The sequence below is a fragment of the Xenopus laevis genome, chromosome 2L, assembly GCF_017654675.1.
Source record: "Xenopus laevis strain J_2021 chromosome 2L, Xenopus_laevis_v10.1, whole genome shotgun sequence".
Classification (NCBI taxonomy): Eukaryota; Metazoa; Chordata; class Amphibia; order Anura; family Pipidae; genus Xenopus; species Xenopus laevis.
Window position 1 is genome coordinate 84,187,271 of NC_054373.1, and position 27,477 is coordinate 84,214,747.

Consider the following 27,477-nt stretch of genomic DNA (forward strand, 5'->3'; position numbering starts at 1 on the left):
CACAATGTTCCTTCCAATGGACCGACCTGCTACTAACCACTCAGATTAAATAAAATACTAAAATAACAAATCAGAAGATGTTCTGGCCATTAATCGACAGATGGCAATTATAGGAAGTTATGTCTAACAAATAGTAGACAAAATCACCAGGGATATCATCAGTAAGCAATACATGCAGATATCATCATTAGCTGATAGAAATCTTCTAACCACTCTGACCGATCTCCATGGTACAAAAAATGTTGGGACAATCCACACATAGTCCAAAAATCGTACAAATCTTCTTTTCGTATGACTATATCTTTGCATTTATGGCCATCTTAACACTTGTACTTACATGGGATTCCAATGACAGTGAGCAGAGGATAGAATACTTTCTGCAAGGTGATCATCCAGGGCTCGGCAGTCATTGTAATGGAACAAAGGGGTCCTCCATGGAAAATGCACTTGTTATAATAAATACCGGTGAAGCCCTCTGCTGTCTGAAACTACACATGATTCCATGCACAATAAAAGCTGTCTGAGTTTTACCTGATTATATTCAATACCTTATATTGTGTTTTATCCATGAGCCGCTTATCTCACATTCAATCATATCATCAGTAAACACTGGAATGGCACAGTAAACAAACATGATCATTTATCCATGGTAGCACATAGTGCATACAGAAAGGCAGTTTGTTCTGTTATGTATACAGAATAAGTTAATAAGGACTTTTTGTCCTATTTTGACAGATGTATAACTAGAGGGTACAGGAGTTGTAACCACATTGGCTTCAGGCCCCTGTGGTACCCTGAGGGCACAAAGAATTCAAATCTTTTGCAGCAAACGATTAATACATTTGCAGTGTGACTGGAGCAAATTAAAATACCTGCTCCAAAGAGATATAAACATAAATAGGAATTGGAAATAAGAAATCGGTGGTTATTGAGGGCATGAGAATTTTGGGGCAACAAAAAAGGGGGTGAGCGAAGTCCCAGCTTTTGCACTGGTGTCCCAATACCTTTAAAGAAGGCACGGAATATTATGGCATTAACCCTTTTTAGGAAAATCATCAAAATAAAAGCCAAATAACCTTGTATGTGAAAGTTAAGGATGTTAGTTATTGGTAAACTGTTTTGTCTAAAGATGAAGGCAATTTTAGTAGCTTTTTGCACAAAGTATCTCCCGTGAATTTTGCGGTCTCAATCTAATTTTACTGCAGGTTTATAAATTGAAGCACAATGGCATACAGGGCAATTTAGACCATTTTGTTGCCTTCAGCTCAGGGGTCCCCAACCGCCGGGCCACGGTCCACTACTGGGCTGCAGACATACTTGAACTGGGCCACCGAGCCAAGTCCGAATTTGACACAGCACGCCCGGAATTGATGCAGAGTGCCCGAATTTGATGTGGTGTGTATACTATTTGACGCTGGCACATCTGAATTTGACACGGGATGCGTGACATTTAAGTTGACCCCCCCATCCTTGAAAAAAATTAGGGCTTTGCACCGGCCCCTGGGGAAAAAAAGGTTGGGGACCCCTGTTGTAGCTTATTGAGTGAGGGACAACACACTCAATATGGCCCTTTTATTCATGTCAGGAAGTGTTATTGAGCAGTAGTCGCCTGTCACGAAAGTGCATTTAGTGCTTTCAGCTTACCCCTGTTCAAATGAATGCAGGGGTGATTTCAAGCATTTTGTCTCCCCCTCAATCAGCTACTAAGCACAGGGGCAAAAATGTCTCTGAGAACTGAACCCCTTGGGATGCAACAGCCCCCCTCCATCTGCCGCTTTATCTCTCCCTTGAGCTCAAAACGCAGAGTAGCACAGCGGAGTTCCTCAGTTCCATCTTCTACCTATTCGTATCTCTTCGGGTCTGTTTGCAGACACAGAGCCTACAGGCGCAGTTGGGGCTAGTCAGGAATCAACTTCAACTGTGCATGCGCCTGCAGGCTCTGTGTCGGCTAACATACCCAAAGCAATATGAATGGGCAGAAGATGGCGCAGAGGAACTTTGCTACGCTACTCTGCGTTTTGAGCTCAAGTGCGACTTTCTACAAAATCCAATGTGCAGGGAGGGAGAGATAAGGGTGCAGATGGAGGGCAGTTAAAGGGGACTGTTGCATCTGAGGGGGGTTTAGTTCTCCTTTAACGCAGCTCCAGCAGGCTCAAAGGGGTGTGATTGCCACTGAACAGGGCATTTTGTAGCAGCTTAATGCACAAAATGTCTCAATGTCCTAATATTGATAATGGGTTGAGTGCTGAATATCTCTGTACTATCTTTCTCTAAGAATCAACAACAAGTGCAAACCAGAACTAGAAATCCAAGTACAGGCCTTATATTAAATGTGTGAAGCCTCATTTACTAAGACTAGGGCATAGTGCAGGTAAATGAGTGCCATGTTTTTTTGCCCTTTGCACCCTGCCCAGTGTTTTGCAACTAAAAGCTAACTCTTTGTGTTTCCAGAATGAAGTACAAAGAACTGCTCTTTCCTATAATGACATCGCTGGATGTGTGTAGCAGCAAAGTATTCATTAGAAGCAGGCACTTAGGTATTCCATTGGATAAATTAGAAGCTAAAATATATGACAAATGCATCTTCAAAATATCATTGCTACATTCTGAGAAATTGTTTCTAAAAAAAACAAAACAGGCTTTGTGCTTTTATGTTCTGTTCATATATTTCACGTGTGGGACAAAAGCTTGAGTCACATATGTGGTTTGTTATATAAATAAAAACTGTTTTAATGTCGGCTTTCTCAGCCTTTCAATGTGGTCATTGTGCTAAACTCACTAATATTGAGAACATCTACAAAATGTGCACGTTGCCTCCTTATATGGTGGCTATTTATTTAACACAGAAAACAGTTGTCAAAGAGTAAAGATATTTAAAGGGGTTGTTTACCTTTGAGTTACATTTTAGTACAATGTACAAACTAATATTCTCACAATTTGCTTTTGGATTACATTTTTTATTATTTGTGGTTTTTGAGTTTTTTAACTTTTTATTCAGCAGCTCTCCAGTTTGCAATTTGTGCAATGGTTACTATGGCCCAAATTACCCTAGCAACCATTTATTGATTTTAATAAGAGACTGGAATGTGAATAGGAGAAGGTCTAAATACAAAGATAAGTAATAAAAAGTAGCAATAACATTAAATGTGTAGCCTTACAGAACATTTGTTTTTTAGATGGGATCAATAACCCTTATCTTAAAGCTGGAACAAGTCAGAAGAACAAGGCAAATAATTCAAAAACTATGAAAAAGAAAAAATGAAGGCCCACTTAAAAGCTGCTTCGAATTTGGGATGCACCGAATCCACTATTTTGGATTCAGCCGAACCACGAATCCTTCGCAAAAGATTCAGCCGAATACCGAACTGAATCCTTATTTGCATATGCAAATTAGGGGTGGGAAGGGCAAAGCATTTTTTACTTCCTTGCTTTTTTACATAAAGTCACGCGATTTTCCTCCTCTCCCTTAATTTGCATATGCAAATTAGGATTCAGTTTGGCCGGGCAGAAGGATTCAGCCTTTTTCAGCAGGATTTGGATTCGGCCGAACCCTTCTGCGTGGCCAAACCGAATCCTGGATTCAGTGTATCCCTACTTGGAATTAGTCATTCTATAACATACTGAAAGTTAACTTAAAGGTTAACCACTTAAAGGTTAGTGGGAGATGCACTGAAATAGAGAAACAAGATGATGGCAAGTAATGAAGATAACACTAAGAAACTGAAAACTGGTTTCTGTAAACACATTTTGCAGTTGGGTTGTCATTTACATAACTGAAGTGTTGGCAAAAGGCTCTTTTTTTTTTAACAGGTTTGTGTGTGTGTAATGCAGATATATAACACATGAGTTTGTAATGACACTATACTTCCACCCTGTGCACCTGCTTCTTGACTGATGTGATATAGAGGAATGTAGGAATGGAAAATAAACCCAGTCCCTTCTTTTTAACCAAGAACAGTGGTCATTAGTCTTAAGGGAACTTAAAAATAAATGGGGCCTCCACCCAGAAAAAATGAATTCAGTAGTTATGAGTCAGACAATGTCTCTGAGGAAGTGGCGAGAAGCCATGAAATTTGTCAGACAGTATAAACTCACTTACATATTTTAATCTTTATGATTTTATATAAATTGCAAAGAATAAAGATTTTTTTACTGAACTGCTGAGAAACTCACTTTGAACTAATGCTAATCCTAATGTTTGGAACCAATAGATAGTTCTTGAAAGGAAACTATCTAGTCAATGGCTTGTTTCCATTTTTACTTTCTTCAATGAAAAAGAAACCTATCTCCAATATACTTTAATTAAAAAATTTATAACTGACTGTATGCAGTGAAATCCCCCCTTCATTTACTACTGTGGATATGACTTGTCAGACGGTCCCTAACAGCTGGGCATGGAAACAATAATACTTATGAACAGCAGGGGGAGCCCCGCCTTACTTCCCAGCAATGCAGAACTCAAGCAGTTTTGTTTGTTGCCCTGTAGAGCAGTCAGTGACTGTGTAGAGCTTTGTATTGGATTTTATTGTTGCCTTTAAATCCCCTTAACTGTTTCCAATGCCAGCTTCAGGGACAAAGATCAAGGAGCCATATTTAAATATATAAACTGGGATTCTATTTGGAGGATTATTTTGCTGCAGCCACTGGTTCTGCAGAGTTGGAGAAAGTATTAAACAGTACAAAAACTATAAAATCCACATCAGATTACATGACAACACAGGACCCAGCACAGTCTGTATATTCTTATTATTAATCAGTCTTTCTGTATCGGCTTCTGGCAGATATTATTTGTATTTTGTGCTTTTTTATGATCCCTAAGCAGCACAGACCACACTGAGCATGTGCAAAGATGTTTTACAAAGTTACAATATGGCGACCCCTTGTGGCCAACTTTGAAAGCATAAATCATTTGTTTGATTAGGCTTGTGGTGCAGTATGTTCATGTTTATGTTTAGTGTATACTATTAAACATTAGCATCATTCTATTTTAGACTTTACTTTCCCTTTAAGACTACACCTGAGTGTTTTGAATTGAGTCTAATTTCTTGTTTTATTGTGTAAAACCATAGAGAGTTCCAGTTGTAAGGGTAGGAGATGTCTCTATCATCCTACCCAATAGTTCTCCAAATGGGAAGGAGGAAAAAATGACACAAGGTTCTGGGGATACAGTTGCATATAAAGAATCCTCTCAGCAAGGTTGTACTGTGCACAATGCCCTTTCCACCTTTGTGATGCTCCTTGTACACAGGGCTGCCATCAGAAACTTTGGAGCCCATCACAAGTTATTTATATTGGTCCTCCCAGAAACACAAGCACACAGTACCAACATTTTGGCCATGCCCCTTGTGTATACAATATAAACATGTTACTTTGTATAAGAAGTTCACACAGTGAGTTCCATTGTGCTGATTAACAGTTCATTGAGGTCAGTGCATTCTGCCACACTTATCTACCTGTCATTGCTCGATACACTAGTTACATAAGTTTCTATAAAAGAAATGTCAATTTTTCCACAAGTTATGTAAATTGCATATGTTTAGGGGTCCAATGATAGTTAGTAGTAGAAATTAAAAATAATAATAAAAAAAACAATGTGCTACAATGTGCTTTGTATGTACGTTTCTCTAAAAATAAACCTTTTTCTTTGTTTTATGTAAAATAACCTAAAAATAGAATAAGCATTGGCAATTTAATATATAACATCCTTAGAAAATACAGTGGCAGCCATGCTTGAGCCATATACTGCAGTAAGAGTCTTATTCTACAAAATCAACATTTTTCTGTCAACGTCCAATCTTTTGTCTGACCTTTGCTAGTCTCTTATCCCTGAACATCAGGGCAGAGCCCTCACCACCAAAACCAACTCACAGAAGATACTACATTGGATCTTAGCCAAAAGAGTGAGTTAGTACTAATTTACTGTTACTTATGCAAGTAACTTCCACATGCTTTCGTTTTGCAATGTGGGTTAGTTCACTCTGAATTTATGTAAACTGCAACTGTCTTCAGGAAATGAAGGGGGTTATTTAATAAAAGACACTTAGTCTGCCCAAGAGCAGTAACCCATAGAAACCGATCAGCAAGTAGCATTTACTGGTCACCTACTTAAAGGGGAAGGAAACCTCGTCGGCGCTAACCCCCCTCCCGTGTATTGTCCCCCCTCCCTCCTCCCCCCTGGCCTACCCCTCCCGCTGGGCAAATGCCCCTAACTTGTTACTTACCCTTCTGCGCAGGTCCAGTCCAGGGAGTTCACAGGCGACATCTTCTTCCACGCGATCTTCTTCCTGCTTTGACCGGCGTTTTGGCGCATGCGCAGTAGGAGCATTTCGCCGGTACGGATCTACTGCGCATGCGCCAAAAGTCACGCGCATGCGCAGTAGATCGTACCGGCGAAACGATCCTACTGCGCATGCGCCGGTCAAAGCAGGAAGAAGATCGCGTGGAAGAAGAAGTCGCCTGTGAGCTCCCTGGACTGGACCTGCGCAGAAGGGTAAGTAACAAGTTAGGGGCATTTGCCCAGCGGGAGGGGTAGGCCAGGGGGGAAGAGGGAGGGGGGGCAATACACGGGAGGGGGGGTGGGGGGTTAGCGCCGAGGAGGTTTCCTTCCCCTTTAAAAGCAGACATCTTATTGGTTGCTACCAGTTACTGCTCCTGGGCAAACTTAGTGCCTTTTATTAGAAGAGTTACACAGTTTGTCTGACGTCTCACACAAGGCATTGCAGCCATGAGAACCACAGCATCCTAGCAGGGCTGTAGTTTCATGTGGATCAGACAGAAAGGATTGTGATTGGTTAGCTTGCATGTATTTTTATTATTAATAATAATAATAATAGCCAGTGACTAGGACGAGAGGGCAGAGATACACAGAACTTTGAATTATTATATCACAAAAAATAAAACAAATAATTATTTGTTTAATTATTAATAAACTTTAGAAAAGTGTTCCTTATTGTCTACAATGTAAAAAAAAATTATTTTAGTTCCTCTTTACTCTTGTTTTAACTACACTCTAAGGGGCCGATTCACTAACTTCGAGTGAAGGATTCGAAGTAAAAAAACTTCGAATTTCGAAGTTTTTTTTGGGCTACTTCGACCTTCGACTATGACTACGACTTCGAATCGAAGGATTCAAACTAAAAATCGTTACACTATTCGACCATTCGATAGTCGAAGTACTGTCTCTTTAAAAAAAACTTCGACCACCTAGTTCGCCATCTAAAAGCTACCGAAGTCAATGTTAGCCTATGGGGAAGGTCCCCATAGGCTTGGCTAACTTTTTTTGATCGAAGGATATTCCTTCGATTGTTGGATTTAAATCCTTCGAATCGAATAATCCTTCGATTGTACGATCACACTATTTGCGCTAAATCCTTCGACTTCGATATTCGAAGTCGAAGGATTTTAATTCCCAGTCGAATATCGAGGGTTAATTAACCCTCGATATTCGACCCTTAGTGAATCAGCCCCTATGTATTCGGCATGGTTTTTATTACATATTTTATTTTATTACATGCAATATACCGTATATACTCGCGTATAAGCCGAGTTTTTCAGCACCCAAAATGTGCTGAAAAACTCAAACTCGGCTTATACGCGGGTCATACCTCTGCTCTTCCCTCTGTCACCTCTGCCCCAGCCGGACTGCCTGTGACTGCCTGTGTCGCCGCCCGGAGCAGGTCCAGGAGCTCCGGGCGGCGCGTCCTTCCCTGCCGGCGTTCGCTTTCAAAATGGCGGCGCCCATGGCCGCCACGTGGGTAGCGGCGCCGGCCGCTACCCACGTGGCGGCCATGGGCGCCGCCATTTTGAAAGCGAACGCCGGCAGGGAAGGACGCGCCGCCCGGAGCTCCTGGACCTGCTCCGGGCGGCGACACAGGCAGTCACAGGCAGTCCGGCTGGGGCAGAGGTGACAGAGGGAAGGACAGAGGGAAGAGCAGAGGTGACAGAGGGAAGGACAGAGGGAAGAGCAGAGGTGACAGAGGGAAGGACAGAGGGAAGAGCAGCCAGGGTGGGGAGAGCGACAGATGGGGGGGGAAGTGGCAGAGGGAAGCAAACATGAAATAGGGGTGGCAGAGGGAAGCAAACATGAAATCCGGTCGGCGACACAGTCAGTCACAGACAGTAACAGGTACCTGCCCAGTGTCCCCCAATTGTTGCGGCTGGGTCACATTCACATTTTGAAATCTGACATGGGGCCCCTAGGCTTATACACGAGTCAATACATTTTTCCAGTTTTCTTAGGTAAATTAGGTACCTCGGCTTATACACGGGTCGGCTTATACACGAGTATATACGGTAATTGTTTTACTCTTGAACTTTATACTATATGGAAAACCTCAAATAAATTATAAGTTAAAGAGACCACCATACTCAAACAAACAGGGGATAGGTACACTAGATATCTGACTTGTACATAGAAAAATCCTCAACATCATAATTATTATTTTTTTTTTAAATATGTGGCACTAGGTAAGTTTGGGTGAATTGGGAGCGGAAGGTGAAATAATTATTTTGCATATAAGAGTGTTCTACATAGAATACAGTCCTGTATATCCTTTATTATATAGAGAAATGCAATCAATTTTAGAAACAGTTGCAAACCTACATTAATAACATATTAAGAATCAATAATTAATATACAAACTATATGATATATTCTAGAACAGCAGAAGTACTGTTTCTTCCAATACTGGGAACTATGATGACCAGCTACAGACCAGTCCTGGTTGTCAGAATCAAAAGTAATACTAAATCTATAGTATAAACAGCTAAAAAAAATCACATAATATATGTATCTCATGAAAACAATGCATTCACATTTGTAGCTGAGTGAGACAGACAACTAAGTGTCCCAATGACTAGTTGTTCAGTTGGATAAGTGCAAATTGGTCATCCAAATGTGTAGCAAACAGGCCTGCAGTTGTCTCATGTTGCCTACTGTGTATTCTGTCCATTCTACTAGATATCCCAGAGTCATGGGCATCCGCAAAATATTTTCATGGGGCCGCTGGCAAGGAAGAAAACATATTACACAAATTACTTGTATCCATATTTCGGTTTCCACACAAATCTAACAGCTTTTCTATAAATATAAAAAGTAGCAGCTGTATAGTATATAGTATATAGCATTGCCATTCTGTTAGTGGCACAAACGCCTTGTTATTCCCTCTAGAGCTCTAGTTACAGCTTGATACATACAGTGAAGCCTCCATTTTACATAGATTAATTCAATGTTTTTTCTCTGAGTGAGGCAGAGAGAGGTTTATTAGAGACAGAGAGGTGAGTGTGGCAGTAAATATATATACATATGGCAAGAGACTATCCTTTATTATAAAGTACAAATCCAGGGAGGGGCAAGTGCCCCCCCCCCTTGCCCCTATCTGTGGACGCCCATGCCAACAGGTAATGACTGAGTTTGGCACAGTCAGGTCCAGGTTTTAGTGCCCACTTGTTACATGAAACCTGTCACAAAAGAACACTATGGGGACTATATTAAACTCTAAAAATGAAAGATTTATAATGTGTATAAACCACAAAAAAATTTTGCCATGTAAAAGCTGTTAAAGTCCTATACAAGTGAGTGGGAGCTGCGCATATCCTATTTGTCCATTTTAAATCAATTCAGACTTTTAGAGGTTTTCCGATTTTTTTGCTAGTAATTGCCTGAAAAACTCAAATAATTAGAGGTTTTTGTATTTTTATTTGAATCTTCAAGATTTTTTTTTTTATTTGTGCTTTCTTTTCATAAATTGCATGACATTCAAGGTTTTAGACACAATTAGTTTTTTTTTTAAAAACCTCTAAAACCACTAAAATGAGAATGTTGATAAATGGGCCTCCCTGTGCATTGGGGGAATGTAGAATGGAGTGCAATATGCACCTATAACATGTGGTGCATCATTTATACTGCATTTATACTACAGTAAACTGACTTTTGCTGTTGCAGAATTGCCAAAGGTCTCTAAGACCTGCAAGACCTCTGCGTTCAGGTAAAGCTACATAAATGAGTTGCAACAGGGAGAAGCACATTGGTTCATTCCCTCCCTTTTAATTTTTGCACATTATTCAGACAAACAATTTAGGGAGCAGCAAAGTTCACAGGTCGTTACGGGGCCATGTACTTTCCGCTTACCCTATGGTGGGGGGTAAGGACAGGGTTGACCTGCACCCCCTGACACTGTGTTCTGCACCTTCAGCTAAATGTTTTTAACAGAAGGATTCGGCCGATTCCGAATCCTGCTGAAAAAGGCCGAATCCTGGCTGAATCCCAAATGAATGCTGGATTTGGTGCATCAGTAATTATAATTATATACAAGTCTGTTTCATAGACTCACAACATCACTCTATTTCATGTGCTTATTTACCGGACAAGTTCAAAATGTCATTCAGCACCTTCTCATTACTGCTACCAAACACCTTTGACGAGTAAGTGGTCACCTGCAAAAGCCTTGTATAGGAAGGACATTAGAAGGGCCACAGGGTTTCTGACATAGTCATGAATTACTAGATTTTTTCTGCAGAAATATGGATCTTTATCAGTTATGTAGCTATGATTGTAACCAAATTGCATGCATCTTGTTTCTCTGTTTATGTTCATAGCTGTTGCTATAACTGAAGAATCAGATCCCCATTCTATGTAAGAGACCAAAGGCTGTGATATTGCATTAGTAAGACCACCAGTTCCCCCAAGGAGCCTGTTTCTAAAAGCAAGGTCAAATATTCTTCTCCTAGGTGGGAAAAAGAATCTTTATAATGACCAGTAGGGATTTAATTTAGGGATGAATCAAAATCAATATTTGGGATTCCGTTGAATCCTCGAATCCTTCATGAAAAAGGCTGAACCCTAAACTGAATCCTGGATTCAGTACATCCCTAATTTATTTTTAAAAAAATGCATTTGTTTTGTGAAGCGTAAGACAAATACGGAGAAATGCCCTTTCACTAGATAAGTGCATAAAAACACCAAGCATATGTTTTGCTATTTCTCATGTTTCCCTGTGAGTGAGAGCACTGGGTGCATATCAAATTAAGATTTTATTTGAATTAGAAAAAAATAATGTCATTTGATATTCCCTTTATTAATATGATGTATCGTTTCCCTAAAGATTCACTAAACAAGGGGAATTTAAAAGGCTATTTCCTCTTCACTACAGTAATATTCTGTCCCTGTTGCACACAATCTTTTTCTGTGCACTGCATAAACCATTTTATGTCCAAAATGGATGAGTTTGCATTACTGGTTGGTTCAGGTCCACTTACTAAATAAATCCAGTTCTATATAACAGACAGAAAACATTGTAGTGATTGTAGCAAAGTGTAGGTTCCTCCAGCTGCATTTTCACAAGGATCATAGCCACAGCTTATAAATAAACAAAGAGCCATAATGGTTCTAGTTTTAAAAACATTTAAAAAGAGCTGAACATCTTTATTGACTGAAACATACCCAGTGAGTTTGGATTACAATCCCTTCAGATAACAAAAAAGTTAATGCTAAAGATTTCTGGATATTTAATTTACAATTAACAGAGGTTTATAACCAACATTTCCAAACTGGTTTGTAATTGATAGGTTATATTCTTAAAGGGAAACTTTCACAAACATATACTGCAAGCTCCACCTCATAGAAAGAAGAATCTCTCTAAACATAATAAAATACAAATTCAGCAGCATTTCTTTAATAATCAAATTACACTTTACGGTCCCCTCTCTACATACTGCTTTATGTCAAAGTCTGTTGACTTGAAAGGGCTAGCTCGAATATCTAGGCAAAGAGAGCACACACCAATTATGTATTAGATCTATCAAACTCAGACTCCTACATGTAGAGAATACTGTAAAATAAATACTGCAAATAATATGTTTTAAGAAGATATGCTGGAAATTTACGGTTATCGGATGTACAACTCAAAGCTGGTTGATGGTGACAGATTATACTAAAAGAAAAAAAAATAATTGTCCACAGCCACCATCTGAAATCAGAGGCTGAAGATTTCTTCAACAGCTATATTCTCTTTTCCAAAGCCCAGGTTCTCTGCTTTTAAAATATGCCTTTAAGGAAAGCCATTTTACTTGGGGATGCCAAGAGTTAGGCACCCCCAATTGATTGTATTTACTTACCTCACTCCCTGGGCTGGTGCTCCTATCAGCAGAAAACAGCACCAGCCCGGGGTTATTCCAGCGAGCACCACGAAGCAATCCTCTTCCTCCTTTGTTTTTCTCATTTCCCAGGGCAGACTCATGCGCAGTAACTAGCTGGCTTTTTTTTGTTAAAGTTCGGCCTTTTACTCTAATGCACACACACAGACATGAGCTGAAGAAAGAAGCGGGAAGATGATGGCTGCATTGTGCTCGCTGGAAGAATTGCAGTTGCACCGGCCCGGGGAGTCAGTTAAGTAAATACAATCACTTGGGGTGATTAACTTTTGGCACCCCCAAGTATAACATGCCTTTCCTTCTCCTTTAAAAGAAAAAATAAACTCTGAATAAACTCAATGGAGCTCACTAATTGTGGTTTCCCTCCCAAAAATATAAGACACACAGGGGGAATGTAAGTGCTTGCCTACTGCCTGCATTATAATTCAGTACCACAAGCGATTTTCAAATGAACAGCAGCTATAAAGAAGTACCAGCAAAGCTGGTACACTCAGTATATCAACACATACTTCCCATTTTTTTCTTTAACAGCGGGAAATCAACTTTCCCTGCTTATAATCAATGAACACAATAACCAAGGCGAGCATGATTAACATCTTTTCAAAGATATGGAGCGTCCGTTCATTATTTAAGAAGAAGGAAAGCTCCAATCTAAGGGAGATTCCAAATTTAGGGCACCCCAAAGGATTGTAATGACTTACCTGATACTCCGGCTGGTGCTCCTTTTAGCAGAAAACTGCACCTGTCTGGGGCACTTGTGAGCACGTGATCCTCTTCCTTACTTCCTTCTTTGTGTGGGCTCACATGAGTAGTAATGTTAAAAGCCGAACTTTAACAGAAAAGCCAGCTTTTTCGCTCTACTGCAGAAAAGGGAGGACAAGAATTGCTCGCTTGAAAGTGCCCCAGGCTAGTGAGGTTTTCTGCCAACAGGCGAGCTGGCCTGGGGTAACCGGTACAGTCAAATGAAAAAGTTTGGGAACCCCTCTCAGTCTGCAAAATAATTTACTCCACTTTCAACAAAAAAGATAACAATGGTATGTCTTTCATTTCCCAGGAACATCCAAGTACTGGGGTGTTTTCTTAAAGATTTTTAGTGAAGCAGTATTCAGTTGTATGAAATTAAATCAAATGTGAAAAAGTGGCTGTGCAAACATTTGGGTACCCTTGTCATTTTGCTAATTTAAATGCATGTAACTGCTCAATATCAATTACTGGCAACACCTAATTGGTTGGATTAGCTTGTTAAACCTTGAACTTCATAGGCAGTTGTGTCCAATCATGAGAGAAGTTATTTAAGGTGGCCAAATGCAAGTTGTGCTTCTGTTTGACTCTCCTCTGAAGAGTGACAGCATGGGATCCTCATAGCAACTCTCAAAAGATCTGAAAAAAAAGATTGTTCAGTATCATAGTTTAGGGGAAGGCTACAAAAAGCTATCTCACTGTAAGGAATGTAATCAGGAAATGGAAGGCCACAGGCACAGTTGCTGTAAAACCCAGGTCTGGCAGGCCAAGAAAAATACAGGAGAGGCATATGCAGAGGACTGTGAGAACGGTTACAACCCATCACCTCAAAAGACCTGCAAGAACATCATGCTGCAGATGGTGTATCTGTATATAGTTCTACAATTCAGTGAATTTGCACAAAGAACATCTGTATGGCAGGGTGATGAGAAAGAAGCCCTTTCTGCACTCACGCCACAAAGAGAGTCACTAGTTGTATGCAAAAGCTCATTTAGACAAGCCACAGTCAGACTGATGAGACACAAATTTAGTTATTTGGTCATAACAAAAAGCACTTTGCATGGGCGGAAGAAGAACACCACATTCCAAGAAAAACACTTGCTACCTACTGTCAAATTTGGTGGAGGTCCAGCTGTGGGGCTGTGTGGCTAGTTCAGGTACTGGGGCCCTTGTTAAAGTCAAGGGTCGGATGAATTCAACCCAATATCAACAAATTCTTCAGGATAATGTTCAAGCATCAGTCACAAAGTTGAAGTTACACAGGGGTTTGCTATTCCAAAAAGAAACACTTCGGAACCTACAAAGGCATTTATGCAGAGGGAGAAGTACAATATTCTGGAATGGCCGTCACAGTACGGCGACTTGAATATAATCGAAAATCTATGGGATGATTTGAAGCAGGCTGTCCATGCTCGGCAGCCATCAAATTTAACTTAACTGGTGAGATTTTGTATGACAAATGGTCAAAAATACCACAATCCAAACTCTCATCAAAGGCTATAGGAGGCGTCTAGAGGCTGTTACATTTGCAAAAGGAGGCTCAACTAAGTATTGATGTAATATCTGCTGGGGTGCCCAAATTTATGCACCTGTCTAATTTTGTTATGATGCATATTGTATTTTTTCTGTTAATCCGATAAACTTTATGTCACTGCTGAAATACTACTGTTTCCATAAGGCATGTTCTATATTAAAAGGAAGTTGCTATGTTGAAAGCTCAGCCAATGATAAAAAAAAAAACTCCAAAGAATTAAGAGGGGTTCCCAAACTTTTTCATATGACTGTAATTCATTATAATCCTTGGAGGGTGCCCTAACATGTGGCACCCCTCCTTGTACTGGAGCTTTCTTTCTCTATTACCAATTCCAGTTTTGCTAGAACTTCACAGAATAAAACATTATTATAATCATCAGAATAATGATTATCAGAATAATGATTATTATATACCACAAGCTAAATCACCTCAGTGTGCCTGACATGAATATGTCTCACCCTCCTGACACCTACTCAGATGAAGCAACCAATGTTGTAATACAGGCCAGGAGGGAGTGGCAAATGAGGGTTTAAAGTGGACCTGTCACCCAGACATAAAAAGCTGTATAATAAAAGTCCTTTTCAAATTAATCATGAAATCCAAATTCATTTTTTTATTAAAGCATTCATAGCTTTTGTAAACTCGTTTAAAAATCTCAGCTGTCAATCAAATATTGCCTGCCCCTCCTCTATGCCTAGGCATAGAGATGGGGCTAGCAATTACATTCACTTTCCATTCAGCACTTCCTAGATGTCACTGCTCTCTTCACATTCCCCCAGTTCTCTTAAACATTTGATTGTGTAGCCAGGGCATGCGGATGGACATCAGAATCTTGTGCACAAACAAGATTCTGAGATGATACAAGGCTTGTCTTTGTAACAGTGTCCGCAAAATGGCTCCTGCCTGCTTGCTATAATTATGAGTTCCCAGACTGATGGAAACAAGTTTTATATAATATATACAGTGTAATTAAAGTTTATTTTGCTTGACTGACATGATAAAATAGGATTTGAAATACTTTTTTTGGGTGACGGGTCCACTTTAATACACTGAGGCTTTGCTTGATTTTTACCTAATATAATTTAACACAGTTGGAAATACTATAGTTCAGCAAATTTTTGTTTACAATTATAACTTCTTTTTATTTATCATTCCTAATGTAATAAATCTACAGGTATGGAACGTGTTATCCAGAATGCGCGGGGCCTAGGGTTTTCCAGATAATGGATCTTTCCTTATTTTGGATCTTTATACCTTAAGCAGCACTGGTCGAGTTACTGCAAAAATGTTCTAAAGCATCAGAATAAACTATACATTAACTGAGACAGAGACATTCTTGATCTGTGTCTGGACAATATAGTTTATGAGACTGGCGATAAATCAATTCAGTCATGTTTTTTTAATTTATACAAAGATAATTTAGATAAAGTATCTGATAATTAAAATGTATCATTAATTATGGTTTTTTCCCTTAATTAGAAGTGTTAAGCAAACCTTGTGTATACTCAGTGGGCAGATGTAAATACGTCTAGTTACCCAAGCAGAAACTCAATAGCTATTTCTGAGGTATCCTTTGCTTTAAGGCAGTTCATACAGACAGCTGCCAAGTGCCCATTTCAAACCTGGCAATCTACTGTTCTGGCACTCCAGGAGGTTGTACAAATCCTAATAACTTCTATGCTCTCTTTCAAACCTACACCTGTAGCTCTGAGATGCCAATGCCCAGACCCCATTTAATTGAAATATAGATCTATCAGTGTTTTGCAAGAGGCAACATTAATCAGCCAGTTCTAGGCTTCCTGCACATAGTACAGCATTATTTATTAAGACACTTTACCTTCATTTTGAAGGACTGAAAAAAATAGACCGATTTTATACAAAGCATAACCAAATGTCACTAGAATCAGTTACTCTTCAGAACTGAAACCATAATATCTATTGGGCAGTATATGTCAATTAACTTTTGTAAAATTCTTAATTATAAACATTTTGAACACTGGTCACACCAACGCAGTTGCACTTGAAGTCTTGAAGAGATGAAATTCAGTGGCTGTTGGTTCTTTGGCACTGAAAACCACAGTTGTTTGGCTCCATATTTTTAGAATGCATTTTCTTTGGTTGATTGTGAAACTGCACAAAAAAGGACCAAAAAAAACCCCCAGACTTCTCTGCTCAGATTCTTAAGCACTGGATGAGAAGGGATATCTTGGATGCCACCAATCAAGGAGATGGACAGTTTGCACAGGATCCAGAACAACCTGCACTCCTTGATCACCACGAGGCTTTTTTCCATTCCACACTGGAGAATCTTGAAAGACTAACCTCACCCTATGGTGCCTCATATCAGTGCTGACATTTATTGTGAACTGCAAAACAAATATTAATTTCATTATGTATACAGCTCAACTAGACTGCAAACGTGAAAAGATTAAACTTGGCATACTCACATAAGATAGTGTCATACCCATGACAATAGGTATGAAAATAAAATTTAGTGTGGACACCTGAAGAAGATAGCAGTCATTATCTGGATTAAAGTGAACTTCCTTGTATTCTGAAGGTGGCTGCAGCTCTTTAAGACAGTGGTTTTTCAGCTTTGTAGGCTAAGAAAAAAAAAAAATACTACTACAATGTGTGGTTTTTGAACGATCATATGACAGTTTTTAAAAGCTATATATAAAATGTTCTTTTGCACAACTTAAAATGGTTCAATAAACCTGTTTAACAAATACCTGTTTTTTAAATTTAAAGTTGAATTCCCACATGTTTTCAGCTCGATTTTCTCCAGCTTTTCTGTACCAGAAAAGTAAGCACTGTAAAAGAGTAATTCTAAAATTAAAACCATCCATGGTCAAAACTAAAGGAATAGACTCTCAGACATCTTAATTCAGAATAAGTGGAACACCTGATTTAATGTATCTAGTGGTTAGTAACACTTTCCTAGATTGCTTTATTCAAAATGATATATATTGCATAGCACATAACTGCTTACAAGTATTATAAATCACACACAAGCACATGACATTTAGAGGGAATTTCTTGATTACATTATTTAGTGAAGGAAGGAATTGTTCAGGGGCCCAAGGCAGCACCAAATACGTGCAAAATACGTGTGCTGCTGTTGCTGCATTCCTGGACCTTTTTGTGCCTAAAATAAAATACTTTTCTAGTATAAATGGCAATTTTTCATTTTATTTGTATTTAGAGTTCTAAATATTGTTCCAAGAATCAAAATACACAAAAAATCTGGCAGATCTGGAAAGCTCAGGTTCTCAGTTTACCTAGGTAAAATAAATATCCCCCCCAGGAAATGTCCCTAAAGTGAGAGAGCACAAAATGATTTACGCAGAAAACAAAGGTGTTTCTTTTATGACAGTACAAAACTTTTGCTTCTGAGCTTTCTATAAAAAAATACTATATAACATATAAAACAGGGAAAAAGAGAAATATGTACTACTTACTTTTGAATTGGACAAGGTATTGGGGGTAAGTTCGGGAATTGGAGGGCTTTTAGATACCCGAGAACAAAATGGCTCATACATGTGGTACAATGAACGGATTACACAGGCACGCAGACATCGCAGCTTGTACATAAAGTCTGGCAGCAAACGTACTGGAAGGTAGACATTTATTTTATAATATCTGAAAGACAAAAGGACACTCATTATATATATATATTTCTCCAAGTAAACTATCACACATAATAAAGAAGTGAATTAAATCATTTGAAAACTTAAATTTCATAGCAGTGTATATTACTTTTCCAACCTTTTATACAATCTTATCCAAAAGGCAGCCGTGCATGAAACGATCCAAGCATTCTTGCAAATAAGGGAAAAATTCATAACATCTTCAGGCCGTATATAAGAGGCCAGCAAAAGCCATACGTCAATTGGAATGGAAGTTCCATTTTCTGCAACTGCACTATTTTCTAAACAAACAAAAAAAAAAAAGAATGTAAAGTAATTATCAACAGAAGCACAGTCATGAAATTCAAAAAAGTAATAGAAAAGTTGTGGGAATTAAAGGGGTTGCTCACCTTTTGATCAATAAAGCTAATTTAAATAATAAGTGAAACTTTTTTTTTTTATAATTTATCTTTGTTACCTAAAATGTATGCTTTCAGAGATACATACCACAGAAGCTATGGATCATCTCTGCAAAAACTCTCAGTTCTCTTCTCTGTTATGAGTTCGTCGACACGTTCTGTGTTGTAAGAGATGCAGGTTGCCAGTTCACGACTGAATCTGCACTGCGCATACACTCTCGCTATCCTGCTTCATTTACATATCTTCAATTCCATTGGCTGGCAAGATTCAGCCAATCGGATCAAAGATATGTAAATGAAGCAGGAGAGCGAGAGAGTATGCACAGTGCAGATTCAGTCGTGATGTCCCATGATCACAGAGGAGAGAACTAAGAGTTTTTGCAGAGATGATCCACTTCTATGGTATGCATCTCTGAAAGTAAACATTTTAAGTAATAAAGATATATTAATTTTTTTTTTTTTAACATGGGCCGTTAAATTAGCTTTATTGTACAAAAGGTGAAGAACCCCTTTAAGTGAGCACTAGGTTATTATCAAATAGGTTATTATCAAATAGAATACACTAGAAGCCTGTATAATGCACATATAATGAATGTATGGGGTTGCCCATTATGTGTTGTCAGCATTTCAATTTCCTACTTTGTTTATACTAAAAAATGAACTGAATCCAAGATTTGGTCTGTGTTTCAGCCAAGTCCAATGATTTTTCGACAGAATTTGGAAAATTTCAAGTGCCTGTAAAACTCTTAAATACACATGCATTTTGCTCAGACACACACACACACGAGAAAATTGCATATTATTTCCCCTGCATGGTTTATTTGTGGATGCAGTTTAGAGATCAAATTTGGTTTGGGATTTGGCTAAATCATAGTAACACAGTAAATGAGGTTGAAAAAAGACACACGTCCATCAAGTGCAACCTTTGAACTCTATTTTAACCTGCCTAACTGCTAGTTGATCCAGAGGAAGGCAAAAATCCTTCACTAAATCATTCACTAAATCATTCAGCCGAATCCCAGAATAGAGTATTTGGTTCATCCCTAATTCATACCACTAAACATTTTTAAACCAGGACAAAAGCACCTGAAATTACCCATGATGGCTCCCATTTATGTAAATAGGAAAAGACTGACAGCAGCAGTGAGTGTTTTTCACCACCCCAAAAATACTTTAGAGTGTGTTTTTAGGTTGAAAAGCACCAGTAATGAGATCATGTGTTTCCTATCTAAGTATGGTAACAGAGCAGATGATATATTCACCATTTGATAAATATGCCTCTAAAAATCATATACAAATAAACAGAGCTGGGTGAACTGTTATTTACTTATATACCCATACGTATCAGTCTGAGGTTAACTACAGCATTAGAGTAGGAACTAGTAGGAACTTAGCAATGGCTGTGAAGTTTAAAAGGGGTAGTTCACCTTTAAGTTAGGTTTTAGTATGGTGGAGAAAGACCAGTTCTAAGTGACTTTTCTATTGGTCTTCATTATTTATTTTACATAGTTTTTTAATTTACCACCTTCTGAGTCTTGTCAGCTTCCAAATGGCACTGACCCCATCTAAAAAACTAATGCTCTGTAATGTTACAAATGTATTGTTATGGTTACTTTTTATTACGCCTGCTGAAATTGCAAACTTGAGAGCTGCTGAATAAAAAGCTAAATAAAAAAAAATGCAAATAAGAAATTATACCCAATTGCAAATTGTCTCACAACATCAACATCACTTTCTACATCATACTAAAAGTTAACTCAAAGGTGGACAACCCCTTTAAGGAAGGTTCAATAAAACTGCCTTCCTTGCCATGAACAATGCTCATTGGTTTGAGGTCCAATGCTAGCCTGTGGGTCGCAATCAACATCAGGACTTAAGGTGGCCATACACGGGCAGATTAAAGACTGATTTGCCATCTTATTTGCCTGTGTATGGGGCTTCAGATGGGCCAAAAGTCAGCCAGGTATGGATCGGGCAGGTTTGACTTTTCCTGAGATTGAGGACGGCATCGGCGAGTTTATGCGGTACTACGACCCGTTGGCACCCATTTCCTTTGTTGTAATCCGATCATTTGCCCCTATGGTCGGACAATTGGAGTAACCCGATATCGCCCTGCCTTTAGTGGGCATATCGGTTTAAGATTTGCTTGTTTGCTGTTATCTTTTCATGTATGACCACCTTTAGTTTTACTTTGGTGACAATGGGGTGTTGTTATTAGGGATTCACCAAATCCTGGATGTGGATCCAAATCTGAACCCTTAAAATAATGTGACTTTTTTCTCCCTCTAGTTCACACTGATTTGTATATGTAAATTCAGTTTCAGAATCAGTTTGGTAGTCAACCGAATCCTTTGTGAAATATATGGTCTCCAAAAAGTGGATTTGGTGGATGCCTTTTTGCAATATGTTAAATGGACACCTCTCATATGAAAATATTTTCTGCCACCAGAAGTGCAGGCTAATGGAGTCCACACTCTAATTAGGGGAAACAATACTATTTTGCTCAAAAATATTTTAGTGAGTGCAGCCCACACAGGGAAGGAGCTTCTCCCAGGTGCCATGTTAGCACTCTTTGCTTTAGAGTCCAAGTTTGCTTATTTAAGTGCATGTGTGATTTCATATGCATAATGCATGTCATGAAACTATAGCTACCCCCTGATGTTGGTCGCATAGCGCTTGCTTCAAGCTATTTTTAAGCAAAATATTGTTGTTTTCCCTATTCGGGCTCTATCAGCTCACACCTCAATTTTCCTATGATAGGTGCCACTGAAATGAGAAAAATGACTAATCATTTTATAAAAACAAATGCTTTGTTAAAATTATTGCATTACAAGTAATGATTGTTTTGCCTGATGCAAAAAATCATTGATTTTATGCTCCTCTGCTGGCAAAGTGGGTCAGTAGTTAGTATTTCATGTAACTTTGGTTGACAAAGCCATTATTCTACCTCACAACTGCAATTACTTTTGAATCATCTAATATGAAATACCTTTTTTAATTGAAAGAGCAAACCAGCTTTTGTTGGGGAGAATATCCTAAAGAGCAATATTTTCCCTTTAAATAACGACAGCAAGGCTTACCTCTGGGTCTTTTACTTTTCTTTTTTTTTGATGATAATTCTCTGAGATTTTCAATAGCACTAAATTCATCACATGAGTGTTGCTCATTTTCTGACAAAATAGAGTCTCCATCTTCAGTGGGAACAGAGGAAGCCTCCAAACCACAAAGTGCCTTTACTAAAATTGAGGATCATTGTATATTAAAGTAGATGCTAATGAACCACCACCATTTAATTACTATAACCTGCAATAATTACTATATAGCAGAGGAATTTTCACCTTGTTATAAAAAAAGGATGTTCACCTTTTCAAAGTACTACCAAAGTGGTAATATATTGCTGTAGAATGGTTATTTGCATAATATTAACAGTTAAAGGTATTGTTCAGTATACAGGTATGGGACCCGTTAACCAGAAACCAGTTATCCAGAAAGCTCCAAATTACGGAAAGGCCATCACCCATAGACTCCATTATAATAAATTACATTTTTAAAAATGATTTCCTTTTTCTCTGTAATAATAAAACAGTAGCTTGTACTTTGGTTCCAACTAAGATTTAATTAATCCTTATTGGAGGCAAGACCAGCCTATTGGGGTTATTTCATGTTTACATGATTCTCTAGTAGAGTTAAGGTATGAAGATCAAAATTACAGAAGATCAGTTATCCGGAAAAACCCAGGTCCCGAGCATTCTGTATAAAAGTTCCCATACCTGTACAAATAAAAACTGGGTAAATAGATAGGCTGTGCAAAATAAAAAAAATATTTCTAATATAGTTAGCCAAAAATGTAATGTATAAAGGCTGGCGTGACTGGATGTGTAACATAATAGCCAGAACACTACTTCCTGCTCTTCAGCTCTCTTTGTTTCCACCGATTGGTTACCAATCAGTGACTAGAAAGAGGGCCACATGGGTCATAACCGTTTGCTTTTGAATCTGAGCTGCATGCGGAGGATCAATTGCAAACTCACTGAACAGTTACTTCCCATGTGGCCCCCCCTTAAAGTCGCTGACTAACTCAGAGTTAGAGAGCTGAAAAGCAGGAAGTTGGGTTCTGTAAGACATCCAGTCTCTTCAGCCATTATAGATTACATTTTTGACTAACGATATTAGAAACATTTTTTATTTTGCACTAGGGATGCACCGAATCCACTATTTTGGCCGCATAGCGAATCGAATCCTAATTTGCATATGCAAATTAGGGGTGGGAAGGGGTAAACATTTTTTACTTCCCTGTTTATTGACAAAAAAAATCACGTGATTTCCCTCCCCACCCCTAATTTGCATATTAGGGTGAATCCAAATCATGCTGAAAAAGCATGAATGCCAAACCGAATCCTGGATTCGGTGCATCCCCATTTTGCACAGGCTATTTACCCAGTTTTTATTTTTATACATAACTGCTCCTTTAAGGTTGGTGCTCATCCTATGCACAGATGCAAAGATTGGCAGCTGATAATCTTCTGTATAGGACTGCATAGTAGTGATGTGCGGGCCGGCCAGATACCCATGGGTCTTGTATATTCAGGCTGACCTCGCTGCACCAGTTCTGCGCGAGTACAGGTTGAGCTCTTCTGCCTGCTCTCCCTGCCCACAAACTCAGACTGCTGGCTTCTGACTTTATAGTTGCGCACCTGCCCCTTTTGTGATGTCATCAGCAGGGCGGCACTGGTAAATAAAAGGAGGGAAGTGGAGTACAGACGATTGCGGGTTTGGGGGTCGAGCTTTTCTGCACGGCTCTATTCGTTACTGCACATTTTTGGGCTTCACTAGCAGAGCAGAAATCCAACTAGCTGCTTGCACAGTGACGTAGGGGACAAGCATGCACAGTAGCACATACAGCTTTGCAGCCCTTTACAGAAGACTGCCATCTGCTGCTGATCTCTACATTTACATGGTGAAAAAGCCCCCGTCTCCAGAGGGGATAACCCAAAGGAACCATAGGGTACGTGCAAATTAATTATTAATATTATACAATACATTTTTGACAGCAATGTATTAGGGAAAGTAGTTAGTCTAATATTGTGTATGCCTTTAAAGAGACTACTAGTATCCCCACACTAAAATATGGTGACCCATACATTAAGAACCGTACTACATAAATAGCATTATGTGAGCAGGCAGCAAGATGATGGCGGACACTCTAGCCAGCACTAGTGGCTTACTTCTGAGACTGGGCCAGCACTCTTCTTCAAAAAAATGCACTGGGTTACTTTTTCTCTCAGCGCTGAGCCACCATATATTCCCAGTGTGTCAGACACTCCCTGTACATGCACAGTACAGAAATCATCGCAGAATTTCTGCATCCACTTGCCCAGGGGATGCTAGACAACTGAAACAATATGGCTGTGTGGGGTTGAGAGGAAAAGCATTTGTTGCCTGTGCATTTTCTGAAGAAGTGTAGCACCAGGCCAGGGTCAAAAGTAAGTGACAATTACTTGGCGGTGCTCTTTCCATGATTCTGCCTTTTGTTGTCTTTTAAAATACAAATCTTCTAGTCATTGACCCTAGCAACAAGATTATATTTTGAAATACTATTTCAAAAAAGGGCCTGCTCCAATCTTCAAGTCTGTTTAAGGGTAACCATTGTGAAAATGAAAATTTGATATAAGCGTCATTACACTGAAATAAGAAGTTTTCTAAATATAACCAATTAAAAATTCTGTACCGTTTCTGAAATTAGTTTCTAAAAAGATGTGCTCAACATCGTGTAAAAAAAACTTCAGTTGCCTGGTACAGCCTATAAAGAAACGCTGCTTCCATGCAATGTGCAGCCAGCTTCCCACGCTGGACCAGGCAAGTGAAGTTTTTTTACAGGATGTTGAGCACATCTTTTTAGAAACGAATGGATGCTAACAGCGCTTAGAAACAAGGGGAAACAATCTTATACTACGCAAGCAATACTTATAAACATCTGTAAGTATAAAATCTGGAAACACCAATGGTGTCATCTAAATGTGTTCTGGTTAAAGGGCAAATTAATCCCACAGGTGAAGGAAAGCAGACACTTGCACCCATTGTTAATTAACCCTACTATCACTGCCGGTGTAATAATGAAGTAAGAAATACTATACTATATATTACCCTTTCTTTGTCTACCCTGAGCTTACAGCGCTGGTTTACTCTACACAAATTTCAATCATGGTGGGGTGCCTAATTTTTGGCACCCCCCAGTGATTTCACCTATTTCCTTAAAAAAACAGGTGCCGGCTGTCATTTCTTGGTCAACTAAAAACATATGGACCAACTGTAGACATGGGTACATCAAGCACTACACAGTAAACGTCTTACCTTCTTTCTGAACGGCATTAGCTACAGACTTTCTGATTCTTCCAGACTTCACAACAGCTGGATCAGAATTTGCATAGTCTGCCACAGTAACTGCGAAAACAGATAATTACCCGAAGGAATGCCAATATTAAAACAATACATTTTCATATCTGTGAAAAATTGCTTTAAATTTCATGACCTTCATTTGATAACATGTGACTAGTTTACATAAGATAGAGATTGCAAAAATCTAGGGGTATGTTTGAACCTGTCTCAGCTTCTGGAAAATTGCTGTAATATTTTAAACCTAGAAATGTTGTGCTTCTGACAACTACAGGTATATCAGCAGGTGTCTACATGCATAGGTAAAGTATGTATTCTTTATTATCTTTACCAAGCATAAAAAGTCAAGCATTTCCGGCTGCAGATGAAAGAAATAACAAAACAAGGATGCAGAATTTATCCCATTCCTGGACCTATGAGCACATATTCTAGGGATAGGCAATATCTGGAACAATGCACTACCAGTGACTGTAAGAGGCTTAGATAAAGATGCAACCTGATGCTTCATTCCTGAAGCATCAGGTTATGATAGAGATAGTGACTATGTGATTTAATCTAACATCACGAGTGGAAAGCAAAGTGCATAATACTGGGAGGCACAGTGGTTCTTTTATAAAGTTGTATCTAATATGTCATGCCGCAAAAATGGTGTACAGTTCGGAGTATTTATAAAGCTCCCTTGAGATTCTTACGTGTAAGTTAATGTAAGGTAATCCAATAATATAAAGGGCTAATTGGTGTATTTTTAAAGGTGCATATTTTTTCCCAGGCTAAAACTGGGACAAATTCAAGCATTTTGTGACAGAATATTACATTTCTGCTACACATTTGGATAAAATCATTACACAGCTTGACAAATAGGAGTGATTTCTCAAGTGGTAATGCTATGTGTCTGTCAATGAATGTCAATGTCTTTACAACCATAATAATATAAACATGAAATCTGCTGGAGAGGTGCAGGTGTTGAATTTAGAACTGGTTCTGCTGCAAGGACGGAGAGATAAATATGTGTGGCACAAGTAGGTGAGGTTTTTCGGGACAATAACCTTTTATATTCTGCTGCAGAGGACTTGAAGTTAAAGAAACAGTAAGCCCAAAAATTAGTGTTTTAAAGGAATGAAAATATCATGTAGTGTTGCCCTGCACTGGTAAAACTGGTGTGTTTGCTTCAGAAACACTACTATAGTTTATATAAACAAGCTGCCGTGTAGCAACGGGGGCAGCCATTCAAGCATATTATACACAGTAGAAAACAGATGAGTTCTGAAGAATCCCATTGTATAATATAGAGTTTATCTGTGGTGTATCCTGTGCCTTTTATCCGTTTTCAGTTTTGAATGGCTGCCCCCATGGCTACACAGCAGCTTGTTTATATAAACTATAGTAGTGTTTCTGAAGCAAATGCCAGTGCAGGGCAATGGCACATTATATTGTCATTCCTTTAAACCAGTTTTTTGGAGTTACTGTAAAGTCGTACTGTTGATGTCTAATTGGAAGCACAGGACAGCACACATGAGAGTAACTGTGATGCGTGGAAAAACAGCAAAGGACAACTAGGTTTATGGCTAGGGATGGGTGAATTTGACCTGTTTCGTCAAAAACCCGCCGCCGGCAAAATGTCGCAGATGCCCATTAAAGTAATTGGATTGGTACTTGCACCTTCTCCCTACTTATGCCTATTTTTAACATATGGCAACCCCCATTCAATTCAAGTACAGACTGATGTGACTCCAAACCTGATCAGAGCAATTCAAACAGTAACTTTTTCTTTTTTATTCTGTGTTCGAACCAGTGTTAAACTGCCACTGAAGTAACAGAGACTCTATCTAAGGGGTTGCTGAAAGTATTCTCTGGAAAAGAGGTGTTCACTGAAGCAATACAATAGTATAATAACATGGAATTAAAATGGATAATGAGGCTACAATACTAAAAATACTTGTAGTTGCTTTTATCTTGCAACACCCATTCGGTCAAGGGAGGAAAGGGGACTCTGGGAGTTGTAGTTTGACGAGATCAGAATGAATTGGAGGGACTCTCTCCCTAATGACAGTCAGCACTAAGTTCCCAACACATTCTCACCTCTGTGGGAACTCATGTCGTCTCCCTTGAACTTCAGCCGTTTTCTGTTCCCTTTCTTAGGCATGGTGGCGGAGGCGGGTCGGAGATGAAGTGGAATCTAACCAAATGGAAGCCAGTCGTGCTCATGACTACACCCCACACAGCAAAGAGAAAACTAGAATAAAATACAGGTGAAGACAACCTGGATCTGCAGCCATCATGGAAACATGACGCTTCCTGCTACAGCGTAATGACGTATCAACGCTCAAGCTCCTCCCACCAGAGATAAAGCCACGCGCGCTTGCTTAGTTGGGTTACGTACATGCGGGGCCGCTCGTAGCAGCTGCATGGAATTAGCGGTTCTAGACTCCAATCACACCTCATAAATATTTAGTTACAGTAACAAGGTCGATTCTAAAGCTCGTCGGTAGTGATGTAGTTAGTGAGACAACTTTTAACTCGATTAGTGGCAGTGGAAAAACGCGCTATCGATAAATAAAAGGGTGCGGCGTACTAATTGTAAGAATCTAGTGGTGTGTTAGAGCAAACATGA

The 27,477-nt window shown here is 39.0% G+C and overlaps 1 protein-coding gene across 2 annotated transcripts; it reads right to left on the reverse strand.

The window, feature by feature from the left end:
* Positions 1 to 16,227: 16,227 nt before the first annotated feature.
* Positions 16,228 to 27,216, reverse strand: tmem183a.L (transmembrane protein 183A L homeolog). Of its 2 annotated transcripts, XM_018246680.2 has the most exons (8): positions 26,946 to 27,216; positions 24,825 to 24,914; positions 21,554 to 21,709; positions 18,194 to 18,356; positions 17,887 to 18,067; positions 17,158 to 17,238; positions 16,873 to 17,028; positions 16,228 to 16,791 (listed from the first exon to the last, which is right to left on the reverse strand). In XM_018246680.2, exons 1-8 carry the CDS (start codon positions 27,007 to 27,009, stop codon positions 16,606 to 16,608), a joined length of 1,077 nt encoding a protein of 358 aa, XP_018102169.1. In that variant the 5' UTR covers positions 27,010 to 27,216; the 3' UTR covers positions 16,228 to 16,605. The 2 variants fall into 2 exon arrangements, with proteins under 2 accessions (XP_018102169.1, XP_018102170.1); XM_018246681.2 differs by lacking the exon at positions 21,554 to 21,709 and having other exon boundaries at positions 26,946 to 27,201.
* Between the last annotated feature and the right edge of the window lie 261 nt (positions 27,217 to 27,477).